The sequence below is a fragment of the Schistocerca americana genome, chromosome 3 (genome assembly GCF_021461395.2).
Source record: "Schistocerca americana isolate TAMUIC-IGC-003095 chromosome 3, iqSchAmer2.1, whole genome shotgun sequence".
Classification (NCBI taxonomy): Eukaryota; Metazoa; Arthropoda; class Insecta; order Orthoptera; family Acrididae; genus Schistocerca; species Schistocerca americana.
Window position 1 is genome coordinate 595,911,401 of NC_060121.1, and position 13,719 is coordinate 595,925,119.

Here is a 13,719-nt window from a genome sequence, read left to right on the forward strand (position 1 = left end):
GCCTTATTACTTTCTTTGTGTTATCCGATATTGCGGCAGTTTTGCACACTCTGTTGATCTGTTAGTCAATTAGCTGGAGTGAACACACGCCAAAACCAGATAAGTGACGGGTGTGGTGTTACAAGATGATTCAGATAAAGATCTTTATCTGTTCGCTTGTTGCTGTGGGAAGCAACACGACTTCAGAGAAAATCGTCTCTTCCCCCACTGCGAAAACTTAAAAAAAAGTAATTGGCGGTTTCCTTTTTTTCAGAGATGGAGGTTTCTTGACTCCTGCCCTGGTTCGACATGAGTTTGTGCTGTCATGTGGGAGGGGTGATTTAGTGTCTCTAAAGACTTGTTATTAGCTCAAGAGATGGTAAAGGTGGCGTCGTTCGTGCACTTTGCAGGTAAACGGAAGTTTTTTTCCTGGATTGGTGCGAAGCACACGGGTACGGGACTTAGGTCTGGAAGCATTTCTAGTCGAGGCTCTGGCATGTGTGGTTGGTACTTGGGACATATCCTAAGACTGACTTCACTTGCGAGTAGTTTAGACGAGGATCCTGTGGTGAAGTTGTTACTGTACCAACAGTGTGACTTCAAACGTCTTGTACTGCTCGTTTGCTGAGGGCACACTTACTCATTTTTGATTTATCAGTCTTGACATTTGGTATCCTTGTGCATTCTGTCATATAAGTGAGTCATATTGGTTCTTGGTATGACCAGCGAACGGATGTGTCACACATTGAAATCTACCTTGATTTCAGAGCTCTGGTAGACAGTAAATTGCGATCCGCCTGCCTGGTCGCTAGACCGTGAGTTTTTTGCACTTCTTTCGTGGTCACGATCAATTCACAGGTGCCGCCTCCACGTCTCACCTCTGCCGCACGTACCTCGCCATCTGCAATGTACATCACCGCACGAAGCAAACAGGGTAGCGTACTAGCGCTCCGCACTGTCAGGGCGTACAGATCTCAATCGCCACTTGCTCTCAGCTGCACCTATATAGAGAAACTTTAGTACATTTGATTAATCTGCCCAGCGTCAGTTCAATTCAGATTGCGTTATCCACATTTTTAAGGCCAGAGTTAAGCTGTCTGTGCCAACCCAGGGTCCGTGTCCAGTGTAGTCTTAAACCATCTGTTAGTTGTTTACGGTTTTCAATCAACAACTTGTTTATCATAATTTATACCTGTTTTTTAGAAAAAAATAAATGTTGTTTGAACACTAAAATTATGCTAACATAACCAGTAATTCAAACAGTCCCCACCTGGATATCTTTCAACAATATTTCACGTATTTCAGTTTTACCGATCTCAACGTAGTTTTTCGAGGAACGCTTTATTTCGTTATCCACCCACGTTAGGTTTTATTTCATTGTGATCTATAGAATATCTAAGGCAGAAAGAATGCTCGATAGCCACGATCGACAGCAACAGCTTGTAATTCGTAGGAATTATTAGGATTTTATTTGGTATGGTGAACTTAACTTCTAGTGATTTCTTTTCCACCTGCAGAGAGTGTTTGAGTTTTAGTGCTTTCAGAACAGCGTCCACGTCCCATCCTCAGTATGAAGCGACCATTTGCGAAAAAATTATGTCAAGGGCGTAGTTAAAAGAACCCACTTCTTCAAGGCCAGGTTCTCATCAAAATCTGTGGAAAATCCTACATTTTCTTGCGTATTTTGAAAGGTGTATGTGTCTAGAATTTCGAGACGAAAAGGTTTTTTACTCCGAGCGATACAAAGTATTATACTGCTCATTGTTCGAAGGAGTGTCGCGGCCGCCGTGGGATGCTCTCACAAGGGGAAGGCCTCAGACACGGCCAACCGATTATGCTCAAATTTGGCAGGTCGCTTGTGAACAACCTAAAACGAAGGAGTGTAAGATATTTTGGGTCAGTACCCCCGCGTTTTTGAGAAAATCACCCCTAAATGTTATGACGAGCAATCGACTCAAAATTGGCGGGATCGATAGATAATTGTAAATAGAGCCTTTTTCATCATCAGGTATGGGCCCGAAAACGCATACTTTTCCAGAAATCGAGGTAAGAAACTTTTACAACTGCCGCTTCTGTATCGAAATGGTAAACGCTTTTCGCCGACAGCACCGATAGTCGCCGGCACGTTAGCTCAGCGTGTTCGGTCAGAGGGTTAGCTGCCCTCTCTAATTAAAAACGGCTCAACACCGAACTTGAACGGGTGTCATGGGACATCCGCAAAGAACAAATGAATCGAACGAAACAAGAACAATAAAAAAAATAGCGCAATGGCCAAGTTAGCTGTCTGGGATTCGGAGAACGCGGGTTTGAACCTCGAAGAAACCTAGCGGATGTTATTCTTTTCGTTTTTATTTTCCCATATCTCAATTGATAGGGATAGGAGGGTTGATAAGGTAAGTAAATCAATACGGAATGATAATATTAAGGTAGGCAAATAAATTTCTCAAACGCTGAGAAACAGAACTGCGTGCTTCCGGTAGTGCGTTGATAATGCATCTCTCTCGCAACACTTTTACAAACCAAAACACAGCGTCGGTAACTTCCCACTTGCCATCGTCTGTGACAGGCTCCCAGCTATATATTACAGCGCTAGTCGAAGGGTGTACATCCTCCATTATTCAGATTATGCACCTGAAAGATATGACACAACAAACAATAAGTAGTTACTACGGCATAAACAGACGAGCTAATTACTACAAACTGCCTACAGTAATCGTCATATGTTACCTACGGAAGAACACTGTATTCATTCAGAAAACGAATTTCAATCGGCACATTAACGATGGAAAAATCGTGGTACATGTATCCGCGAGGTTCGCGGCAGCCTAATGACGTAAAACAATTCTTTCCGATTGACTTCTATTAGGCTCTTGCTGGACACCTTCACTCTTCCAGGTGCACAACTATGATATGACGAAGAGGCAACCGGGACAACATAACTCTCCCCGCGTGCATTCTGTCCCGTGCCTCGCCGTAAACAAGCGTCGAGCGGTTGGCTATCTGTGATCCCTCGTGAGGAATTCGCAGCACTCTTACTCGGAGTTGTTTTCATGTGACAAGGCTTAATACTTTACTATCTCACGGCGTTTGGTAAATTAGTTTGCCTGCCTTATTATTATCATTCCTTATTGATTTACTTACCTTATTAAGCCTCCTATCCCTATCAACTGAGATATGGAAAAATACAAACGAAAAGAATAACATCCGCTAGGTTTCTTCGAGATTCAAACCCGCGTTCTCCGAATCCCAGACAGTTACCTTGGCCGTTGCGCTATTTTTTTCGTTGTTCTCGTTTTGTTCGATTCATTTGTTCGGTGCGAATGTCCCATGACACCGCAGAGCAAAAATAGTCTGGGATAGAAAAATGTTAAAAAATCGAACTATGAAGGAGAGTTCCACTCTCTTTATAAGGAGCTGGAAGAGGAGGTGGGAGGTGTCATCGTTCTATGAATGTTTTACAGTGTCTGAACAAAAGTTTTTTTACCTGTTACTGATGACACAAATAAAAATTACGAAGAGAAATTCAACATTTAGGAGTCCAATATCGCCTCGGCAGAAGCAGATGGTTTGCCTGGGGTATTTATAGATGAGCCGTTTTAGCGTACTCGAACTATGCTTACACTTATTTCTTCTTCCTGCTGACCGTCATTATTTTATTACAAATCTTACTTTAAACTTTTGCGTACCACACCAGATTTACTCCCGCTTTTTCTGTTCGCTATTCCACTGGAAAAATCGCGAATAAAGCACATTGAACAAGATATGTAGTGTTTAGTTTGCAGTGTATTGCTTCAATGTATAAAATAAAATACTCTAACTTAGTATTGTCTTCCAGTACATATTAAGACCTTAGCAGCCAGTGGGGAATAATTTCGTATTAGTTCACACTGTGTACTTAACGTAACAGTTTCTCTCCAAGTAGGCTACATTATGACCCACCGAAACCTTGACGTGACGTGACTTGTCGATGACGTTCCGTTGACGGCGTGTGTGAATGCCACCATTTGAACTACAGAGGAGAATCCCTTTACGTGACGGACGTGACCGCGACGTTCCAAGTGTGAATCAACATTCACGCGCGGCCGAGAAATGCACCGTAGGCCGCACTTCTAGGTACGGTGGCCCGCAGCTAGCATCGCAGGCCGCCCCCGTGGGCGCCCGCTGCAAGCCGCAGCAGTTGTCCACACTCAGCGACTGGACGCCCAGAATATACAGCGACGCCAGCCGCCGGTTTCATTAAATATGGAGCCTTAATTAACACCGCTACTAACACTACAATTCGGAATTGCTACTCTGCTATGGACCTGCTATTCGATGTCGATGTGGCTGCGCTCTGGACTTAAAACCCGAATGCTATGCTGGAACTTGGACTTCAACAGTCACTAGGCTTGGTATGTCAACGGACTTGTGATTTTGCGGCGGAATTCTACATTTCACTTCCACTTCCTGTGTTCTCTACAACTTTGCCCTTGGTAACAGAATTATTTGCATCAGTTTTGTGTTAATGAACTGTAGAATGCTCATATATTTATTGTGTTACTCCTGGTTGTAACAAACTATTTTTTGTAAAGCCGTAAAGAATGAAAACCCCCCATAAATCAAACTCAAAGTTCGAGTTTGGACCATATTGCTAAATTAAGGAAATTTCATTGTGGTTGGGTATAATCTCCCGTAAGTTTAATGCAGTAGTTGATTTCAGATAACTCCTGAGGGGCTACACTGCACTCTGCCTGCGTACTTCAAACTCGCACGTCCTTTGATCAGTCGCTTAGTTACATCCGTTGCTAATCACACATGCCAAATTCCATTTAATATCTATGATCTTTCGATAAGACACTGCTTCGGTAGCCGGTGAAGGCGTCACGCACTGCTTTTTTGACAGCCAAGTGCGTTTCATTCGGCATTATGTAGTCACTGTTGCCTTAGAAGTTTCTTTATATATTTTGTATTCCATGGAGGATTCCTCCCGTTGTGTAGTGACATAAGGTGACGATGGAAAAGCTGAAAGTTTCTTTTAGCTGCACTCAACAGCCTTGTGGCTAAAGAACGGCTTTCCACGCTGAGTGCGTGCCATCTGCCTTCCGTATCCTCGTTATGCCGGCAGGCCCTGTTCCTGTGCGTAAAAATCGCACACCACCCTTTGAATTAATAAATGACTTTCCCACACATCAATTGACATGAAACATTATGTAACCTTTCAGAGTAAGTGCATCTAACTACTGTACGAATTTCACCCGGGCATTTGCCTTAAGTAGTTTAGGGAAACCGCTGAAAACCAAACACTGAATAGCTAGACGGGGATCTGAACTTCCACCCTCCCGAAAACGAGTCCAATGTGCTGATTACTGCGCCTCTTCTTTAAGCAAAAGTGGTTGAAACAATATATTCTTATTCGGTTGGACTGAGATTGAAATTACCGTCCAGCCATCCTCATCTTGGTTGTTATGGTTTCCCTAAATTTTGTCAGGTGAAAGCCGGAATGCAAATTTATAGTTATCTTCATCCTATCTGACCTGATGTTCCGTCTATAACGACCTCGATGTCGAGACTGATAAAACAGAATTTGTTACCGCCGTTCATTAAGTACTAGAAATTGCTTTTTCTTATAACCGACAAAATAATTGCAAATTTACCTCGAATTTCGGAGAACGCCGTTGAGAGCATCCAGAGCAGTTTCTTTCGTTAGAGACCTTAGCACCAATTTCTTTCCGATTCCGGCATTAACCATCTTGGCAACTTCATACTTCTGATCGAAGAAGAATGGAATCCCGATGAGAGGAACTCCGAAATAAGCTGCTTCGTTGAAGCTCTGCAGACCTCCCTGAGTGATGAATAGTCGTATATTTTTGTGAGCTGTAAAGAAAGAACGCACGAGGTGGTTTCTCATTTCACACATTTAGTTGACTTTTAAGAGGAGAGAAACAATTGAGAGCCCATACCGAGTACGTCCTGCTGCGGCAGCCAGCCAGCTATCATCACGTTGTCTGGCCTCCCAGGCAGTTCTGTAGCCTCGAACTTCCAGAGCACCCTCTGCGGCAGTTCTGCGAACGCTTGCAGCAACGCTGCGAGTGTGTTCTCAGGAAGGAAGCTGCTCTTCATATTCGACCCCAGGCTGAAGTATATGAACCCGTGTTCAGCTCCATCCAGAAAGTCCTGTATTTCCTATTGAAAATACAAAATGTAAGAGAGATCCTCCCCCTACCTTACAAGGTCGATATATAAAATGAGTGCCGGCCGGAGGGGTCGTGCGGTTCTGGGCGCTACAATCTGGAACCGAGTGACCGCTACGGTCGCAGGTTCGAATCCTGCCTCGGGCATGGATGTGTGTGTGATGTCCTTAGGTTAGTTAGGTTAGTTAGGTTTAATTAGTTCTAAGTTCTAGGCGACTTATGACCTCAGCTGTTGAGTCCCATAGTGCTCAGAGCCATTTGAACCATTTTGCCTCGATGTCTTCCTTTAATACGACCTTGTGGGGATTCCGAACACTCAAGCGGTAATCAAGACTGGGTCGCAGAATTTTCTACGCGGTCTAATATATAGATGCTTATATTGTCCTAGAATTCCTACCATCACAAATATAGCAGCACCCCTGAGAATTTCTTCAATGGATTCCTTTAATCCGACCTGGTGTAGATTCCCAACACCAGAGCAGTACTCAAGAATAGCCCGCAGTAGCCTTTTATATGCCGTCTCCCTCACACAGAAACCAATCTTCCCTGAAATTCTCCCAATAAACCGAAGTCGATCATTCTCCTTTCCTACTACAATCCTGACCCGCTCGTTCTATTTCATATCGTTTTGCAGCGTTACACCCAGGTATTTAAAGTACATGACTGTATCAAGCAGGCCGCTACTAACGGTGTATCAGGACATGTTGTTGTGGTCTTCAGTCCTGAGACTGTTTTGATGCAGCTCTCCATGCTGCTCTATCCTGTGCAAGCTTCTTCATATCCCAGTACCTACTGCAACCTTCATCCTTCTGAATCTGCTTAGTGTATTGATCTCTTAGTGTCCCTCTACGATATTTACCCTCCACGCTGCCCTCTCAGAACATGTGCTAGCGACCGATCCCTTCTTCTAGTCGAGTCACAAATTTTTCTTCTCTCCTATTCTACTCAATACTTCCTCATTAGTTATGTGATCTACCCATCTAATCTTCGGCATTCTTCTCTAACACCACATTTCGAAAGCTTCTATTCTCTTCCTGTCAAAACTATTTATCGTCCACGTTTCAATTCCAAACAGGGTCACACTCCATCCAAATACTTTCAGAAACGACTTCCTGACGCTTAAATCTATACTCCATGTTAACAAATTTCTTTTCTTCAGAAACGCTTTCCTTGCCATTGCCAGTCTACATTTTATATCCTCTCTACTTCGACCACCATCAGTTATTTTGCTCCCCAAATAGCAAAACTCATTTACTACTTTAAGTGTCTTATTTTCTAATGTAATTCCTTCAGCATCACCCGATTTGAGTTGACTACATTCTATTATCCTCGTTTTGATTTTGTTGATGTTCATCTTATATCCTCCTTTCAAGACACTGTCCATTCCGTTCAACTGCTCTTCCAGGTCCTTTGCTGTCTCTGACAGAATTACAGTGTCATCGGCGAACCTCAAAGTTTTTATTTCTTCTCCATGGATTTTAATTCCTACTCTGAATTTTTCTTTTGTTTCCTTTACTGCTTGCTCAATATACTGATTGGATGACATCGGCGATAGGTTACAACCCCGTCTCACTCCCTTCCCAACCACTGCTTCCCTTTCATGCCCATCGATTCTTATAACTGCCATCTGGTTTCTGTACAAATTGTAAACAGCCTTTCGCTCCCTGTAATTTACCCGTGCAACCTTCAGAATTCGAAAGAGAGTATTCCAGTCAATATTGTCAAAAGCTTTCTTAATCTACCTTCTAAGATAAATCGTAGGGTCAGTATTGCCTCACGTGTTCCAACATTTCTGCGGAATCCAAACTGATTTTCCCCGAGGTCAGCTTCTACCAGTTTTTCCATTCGTCTGTAAGGAATTCGTGTTAGTATTTTGCAGCCGTGACATACGAAACTGATAGTTCGGTAATTTTCGCATCTGTCAACACATGCTTTCTTTGGGATTTGAATTATTATATTCTTCTTGAAGTCTGAGGGTATGTCACCTGTCTCATACATCTTGCTCACCAGATGGTCGAGTTTTGTCATACCTGGCTCTCCCAAGGCTATCAGTAGTTCTAATGTAATGGTTTCTACTCCCTTGTTTCGACTTAGGTCTTCCAACGCTCTCTCAACTCTTCACACAGTACCGTATCTCCCATTTGATCTTCATCGACATCCTCTTCCATTTCCGTAATATTGTCCTCAAGTACATCGCCCTTCTATAGATCCTCTATGTACTCCTTCCAGCTTTCTGCTTTCCCTTCTTTGCTTAGAACTGGGTTTACATCTGAGCTCTTGATATTCATACAAGCGGTTCTCTTTTCTCCAAAGGTCTCTTTAATTTTCCTGTAGGCAGTATCTATCTTACCCCTAGTGAGATAAGCCTCTACATTCTCACATTTGTCCTCTAGCCATCCCTGCTTAGCCATTTTGCACTTCCTGTCGATCCTATTTTTGGGCGTTTGTATTCCTTTTTGCCTGCTTCATTTACTGCATTTTTATATTTTCTCCTTTCATTAATTAAATTCAATATATCTTCTGTTACCCAAGGATTTCTACTAGCCCTCGTCTTTTTACCTACTTGATCCTCTGCTGCCTTCACTATTTCCTATCTCAGAGCTACCCATTCTTCCTCTACTGTATTTCTTTCCCCCATTCCTGTCAATCGTTCCCTAATGCTCTCCCTGAAACTCTCTAAAACCTCTGATTCTGTTAGTTTATCCAAGTCCCATCTCCTTAAATTCCCACCTTTTTGCAGTTTCTTCAGTTTTAATCTACAGTTCATAACCAATAGATTGTGGTCAGAGTCCACATCTGTTCCTGGAAATGTCTTACAATTTAAAACCAGGTTGCTAAATCTCTGTCTTACCATTATATAATCTATCTGAAACCTTCCAGTATCTCCAGGCCTCTTCCATGTATACAACCTTCTTTTATGGTTCTTGAACCAAGTGTTAGCTATGATTAAATTATGCTCTGTGCAAAATTCTACCAGGCGGCTTCATCTTTCATTCCTTACCTCCATTCCATATTAACCTACTACGTTACCGTCTCTTCCTTTTCCTACTATCGAGTTCCAGTCCCCTATGACTATTAAATTTACGTCTCCCTTCACTATCTGAATAATTTCTTTTATCTCATCATACATTTCGTCAATATCTTCGTCATCTGCGGAGCTAGTTGGCATATAAACTTGTACTACTGTGGTAGGTGTGGGCTTCGTATCTATCTTGGCCACAATAATGCTGTTTGTAGTAATTTACCGCATCCCTATTTTTTATTCATCATTAAACCTATTCCTGCATTACCCCTATTTGATTCTGTATCCACCTGACCAGAAGCCTTGTTCCTCCTGCCACCGAACTTCACTAATTCCCACTATATCTAACTTTAACCTATCCATTTCCCTTTTTAAATTTTCTTACCTACTTGCCCGATTATGGGATCTAACAATCCACGCTCCGATCCGTAGAACGCCTGTTTTCTTTCTACTGATAACATCGTCCTCCTGACTAGTCCCCGCCCGGAGATCCGAATGGGGGACTATTTTACCTCCGAAATATTTTCCCAAGAGGACGCCATCATCATTTAACCATAGAATAATGCTGCATGCCATCCGAAAAAATTACGGCTGCAGTTTTCTCTTGCTTTCAGCCGTTCGCAGTACCAGAACAGCAAGGGCGTTTTGGTTGGTGTTACAAGGCCAGATCAGTCAATCATCCAGACTGTTGCCCCTGCAACTACTGAAAAGGCTGCTCCCCCTCTTCAGGCCCCACATGTTTGTCTGGCCTCTCAACAGATACCCCTCCGTTGTGGTTGCACCTACGATACGGCTATCTGTATCGCTGAGGCACGCAAGCCTCCCCACCAACTGCAAGGTCCATGGTTCATGGAGGAGGAGGGTTATTTTTCCTACTCATCCTCATTAAATTACATTTTTCTTTATTTAGAGCTAGCTACCATTCATTTCACCAATTAGAAATTTTGTCTGTCATCTTGTTTCCCTCTACAGTGACTCAGCTTCAACACCTTACCGTACACCACAGCATCACCAGCAAATGACCACAGACTTCTGCCCACCCTGTCCGCCAAATCATTTATGTATATACAGGACAAAAGTGGTCCTATAACACTTCCCTGGGACACTTCTGACGATACCCTTGTCTCTGATGAACGCTCGCTGTTGAGGACAACATACTGTGTTCTGTTACTTAAGACGTTTTTGAGCCACTCACATGCCTGGAAACCCATTCCATATGCTAGTGCCTTTGTAAAGAGTCTGCACTGGGGCACCGATTCAAATGCATTTCGGAAATCTATAATATGGAGTAGGTCTGTTGTCCTTCATACATGGTTCGCAGTATATCATGAGACAAAAGGGCAAACTGCCATTTATCCCACCAAATAGAAATCCTGTGCAAGTCATCCTGTACAATTTGTTCCCATAACACCCAGAAGCAACCTTACACCTGAGCCATTCCTATTTCGAGATCGCGTATGCAATTTTCTATGGCTGAAGGCAGTTTTAAGATACCCCATCCCTTGGAATGTACGTTTCATGGTCTGACTCTTGTTTGTGTAGCGAATAAGTCATGAATTAAGTTCAGGATAAAATCAGTGTATCTATAAGTGTACCTCTTAAATACAAGTACACAATGCGACGATTACTACTCTGAGAAATGTAATAAGTGAACATGATTTAACATTATCAGGGATTAAGATAAGTTCGATGAATAAATTATATGAATTACTTTATACAGTATGCACTATGTGACTCCTTGCATCTGGATTCCCTGTATAGTGGAAATCTTCTGCAGAAAATTTTACAAAGTCAATTTCATTAAATATGACAGAGAACTGTAGCTTACGGAACTGTATCGAGGATATGGCACAATGGGCCTCTACTTGCTTAGTGAATGGAATATAAACTACAAGCTATGTCAGCAACAGCCGAAAATATGGGCCATAGGTGATCATACCGTTTGAAATCAGGTGAACTGAAAGGCTTAAAATGGCTTGCGAAATTTTAATATCCGCAATTGCGGGCAACATATTTGTGGATAAGGGTAAGGGACTTGAGGATGCCATCCAGATGCGTATCTCATGCACCTTACCCGCGCCGACTTCGGCCTCTGCGCAAAGGCCTACCTCACCAAGAGGAACCTTGCAGGCGGGTTCTGCTATTGCGACAATCGTACTTATTTTCGTCCCCTTTTCATATTACTTTCTGATGCACAACAGTCTCTGACTGTACATCTCGCCTGCCCCCCACCCCCCACTTCCTTTAACAGCACAACGAAGGTAGCCCTGGAAGCACCTGACTCGATCCTACTTCCAGACGCCAATGAAGCAGGCAACTATAAATCGATTAGGCGAAGCTTATGACGGAAAATTAGGTGAACTGGAAGCGTCGTACCACAATCAGAACATCGGAAAAAGCCCTAACTTGACTCATTAACTGAAATGCATTCTGCATTTAAATTTTGTAAACAAACAGGAAAACGAATTCTAAACACTGAAATCCGAATGAAATTGTGCATTTGTATCCAGTAAAAGGTTTTACACGTGATCAAGTATCAATTAAATTTTTTAGTTTCATGAAGTTCAGACAGATCGCTTTCCGTAGCGTTCAAAATGGCGTCTGTAATGGAGAGAATTGTCATTGAGTTTGTTTTGGCGGAAAACCTGAGCATCGCAGATTTCATAGGCGCTTACAAAATTCCTAAGGAGACCTAGCAGTGAAGGAAAGCACAGCGGGTTGTAGGGCGAGGCGTATGACGTCATCGCAACAAGGTCGCATAATTCTGTCCAATCTCTCGCTTTCCGGCCGGCCACACACAGCTGTGACTGCTGCTGTGTAGGAACGTGCGGACACTATCACTCGAGGTGATCGACGGATCAGTATCAGGCACCTCTATGCTCAACTGGACCTCTCTACTGGTTTTGACATACTCGTCCACCTAGAGGAGTTCACACAAGTTTATTGGACTGTTCTTCCTCACACACCCTACAGCCCGGACCTCACACCATCCGACTGCCACCTGTTTGGTCCAATGAAGGATGCATTCCATGGGAAGCAGTGAGTCGATGATGGGTAGGCATTTGATGCAACAAAACATTGCATCAGACTCGATCAGTAAAGTGGTACCATGCGATGCGGGCATACAGGCCCACTCAGTAACGTGGCGCAAGGTTGTTACATTGAACGGAGATATTGAAAAATAGGTTTTTTTGTGTAAAGAGATTCAACAGATTCAGAAGGATGTAGGTTGCAGTAGGTACTAGGAGATGAAGAAGCTTGCACAGGGTAGAGAAACATGGAGAGCTGCATCAAACCAGTCTCTGGACTGAAGACCACAACACAAACAACAGGTTTGTTTAGCCAGAAGAGTTGGGAGTACTATGGCGTGTGGGAATCCTGAATAAAACCAGCCTGCTTTCAGAAAAAAGTATTGCTTTAGTTACTGTACCCCCCTCGTACGTATTACTGTAAAGAAAGCCGCTGTAGGGTTGAGACGAGTGAGAGAGAGATAAATAATAGCAATGAGGAACAACAGCGGAACATTATTCCCTATTAACTAGTCTCTAGGCCGTAGCATCTCGCTATTTCATGTCAGGGTGACAGGTGGTTGTCTTCCGATCGCATGATTCACGTAGATTCTTTACGTCTCGCAAATAACAAACATCACACTCTGTCTCCAGTTTCTCATTCCTCTCATTAGTGCACGAAAACTTAGAGCCAGTCTTTCGTTAACAAGGAGCTTACCTAAAGGTCCACCGTGGTGGGCAACGACTATGCTCCAGGACACCGACAAAAGCGAAGCTGAGTGACCATGCTGGATCCTATTTAAAAACGCAGTTCCAACAAGAAAACACCAGACTGCCAGGGCAGACAATATTTTTTATTACCACCCTGAACAGCCGTTCCTACAGTGAACTATGTATGTCTTACAAGCGAGCACTGAGAAACTCTCCAGGACTCTTATGACTCCAGTGGTCACCGCTACCTTGGTTAGCAGTAATAATTACTGTTTCAACGGCGTTTCATTAATATTAACCTGGCACGAGATCACTCCTCTACAAAGGAAATTATGATCTGTAATTTCCTCCTCTCGTTTCAGAGACACACAGAAAATCGTGAGGTTTCTTATTTTATTTTATAGCTTAATTCCCTAATACAATAAATGTAGTATCACAGGCTCTTCTGCTAAGTATAAACTGGATTACTGTTCCATGTTTCACCATGTGCTATATAGTTTGAGTTTCACTTCGAAGATTACTGTTTATGATGACTGGGTCGTCTGCTTCGCTCCTTACCATGGTGAGTGCTTCACAGTATGTTACTTTCACAATGGCTATTGGAATGCAAGTTTCTCTCATTTCGCAGAACTGCATGGCTGATCATACGATTTACGAGTTTCACAGAGTATGAAAAGCAGTTCAATTACATGCTTGTAAATTTTCGGGTTGTATGGTCGCTGTCCAAGATTTTTTTCCGTTCCTACTGTTTTACGGACCACGACCTGAAGCCCGGAAGATTTATCAGCAACTAAGGACCCGGTCGTGAAAGCCTTCATTGTATGAACTA

The 13,719-nt window shown here is 42.9% G+C and overlaps 1 protein-coding gene across 1 annotated transcript in view; it reads right to left on the bottom strand.

Moving 5' to 3' along the window:
* LOC124606246 (UDP-glucosyltransferase 2-like) overlaps nucleotides 1-13,719 on the bottom strand; it is a 110,166-nt gene that overhangs the window by 19,541 nt on the left and 76,906 nt on the right. Inside the window, exons 4-5 of the mRNA XM_047138221.1 lie at nucleotides 5,919-6,141; nucleotides 5,613-5,832 (exon numbers count right to left, since the gene is read on the bottom strand). Coding sequence (XP_046994177.1) covers nucleotides 5,613-5,832; nucleotides 5,919-6,141 — 443 coding nt within the window. The remainder of the gene's footprint in view (nucleotides 1-5,612; nucleotides 5,833-5,918; nucleotides 6,142-13,719) is intronic.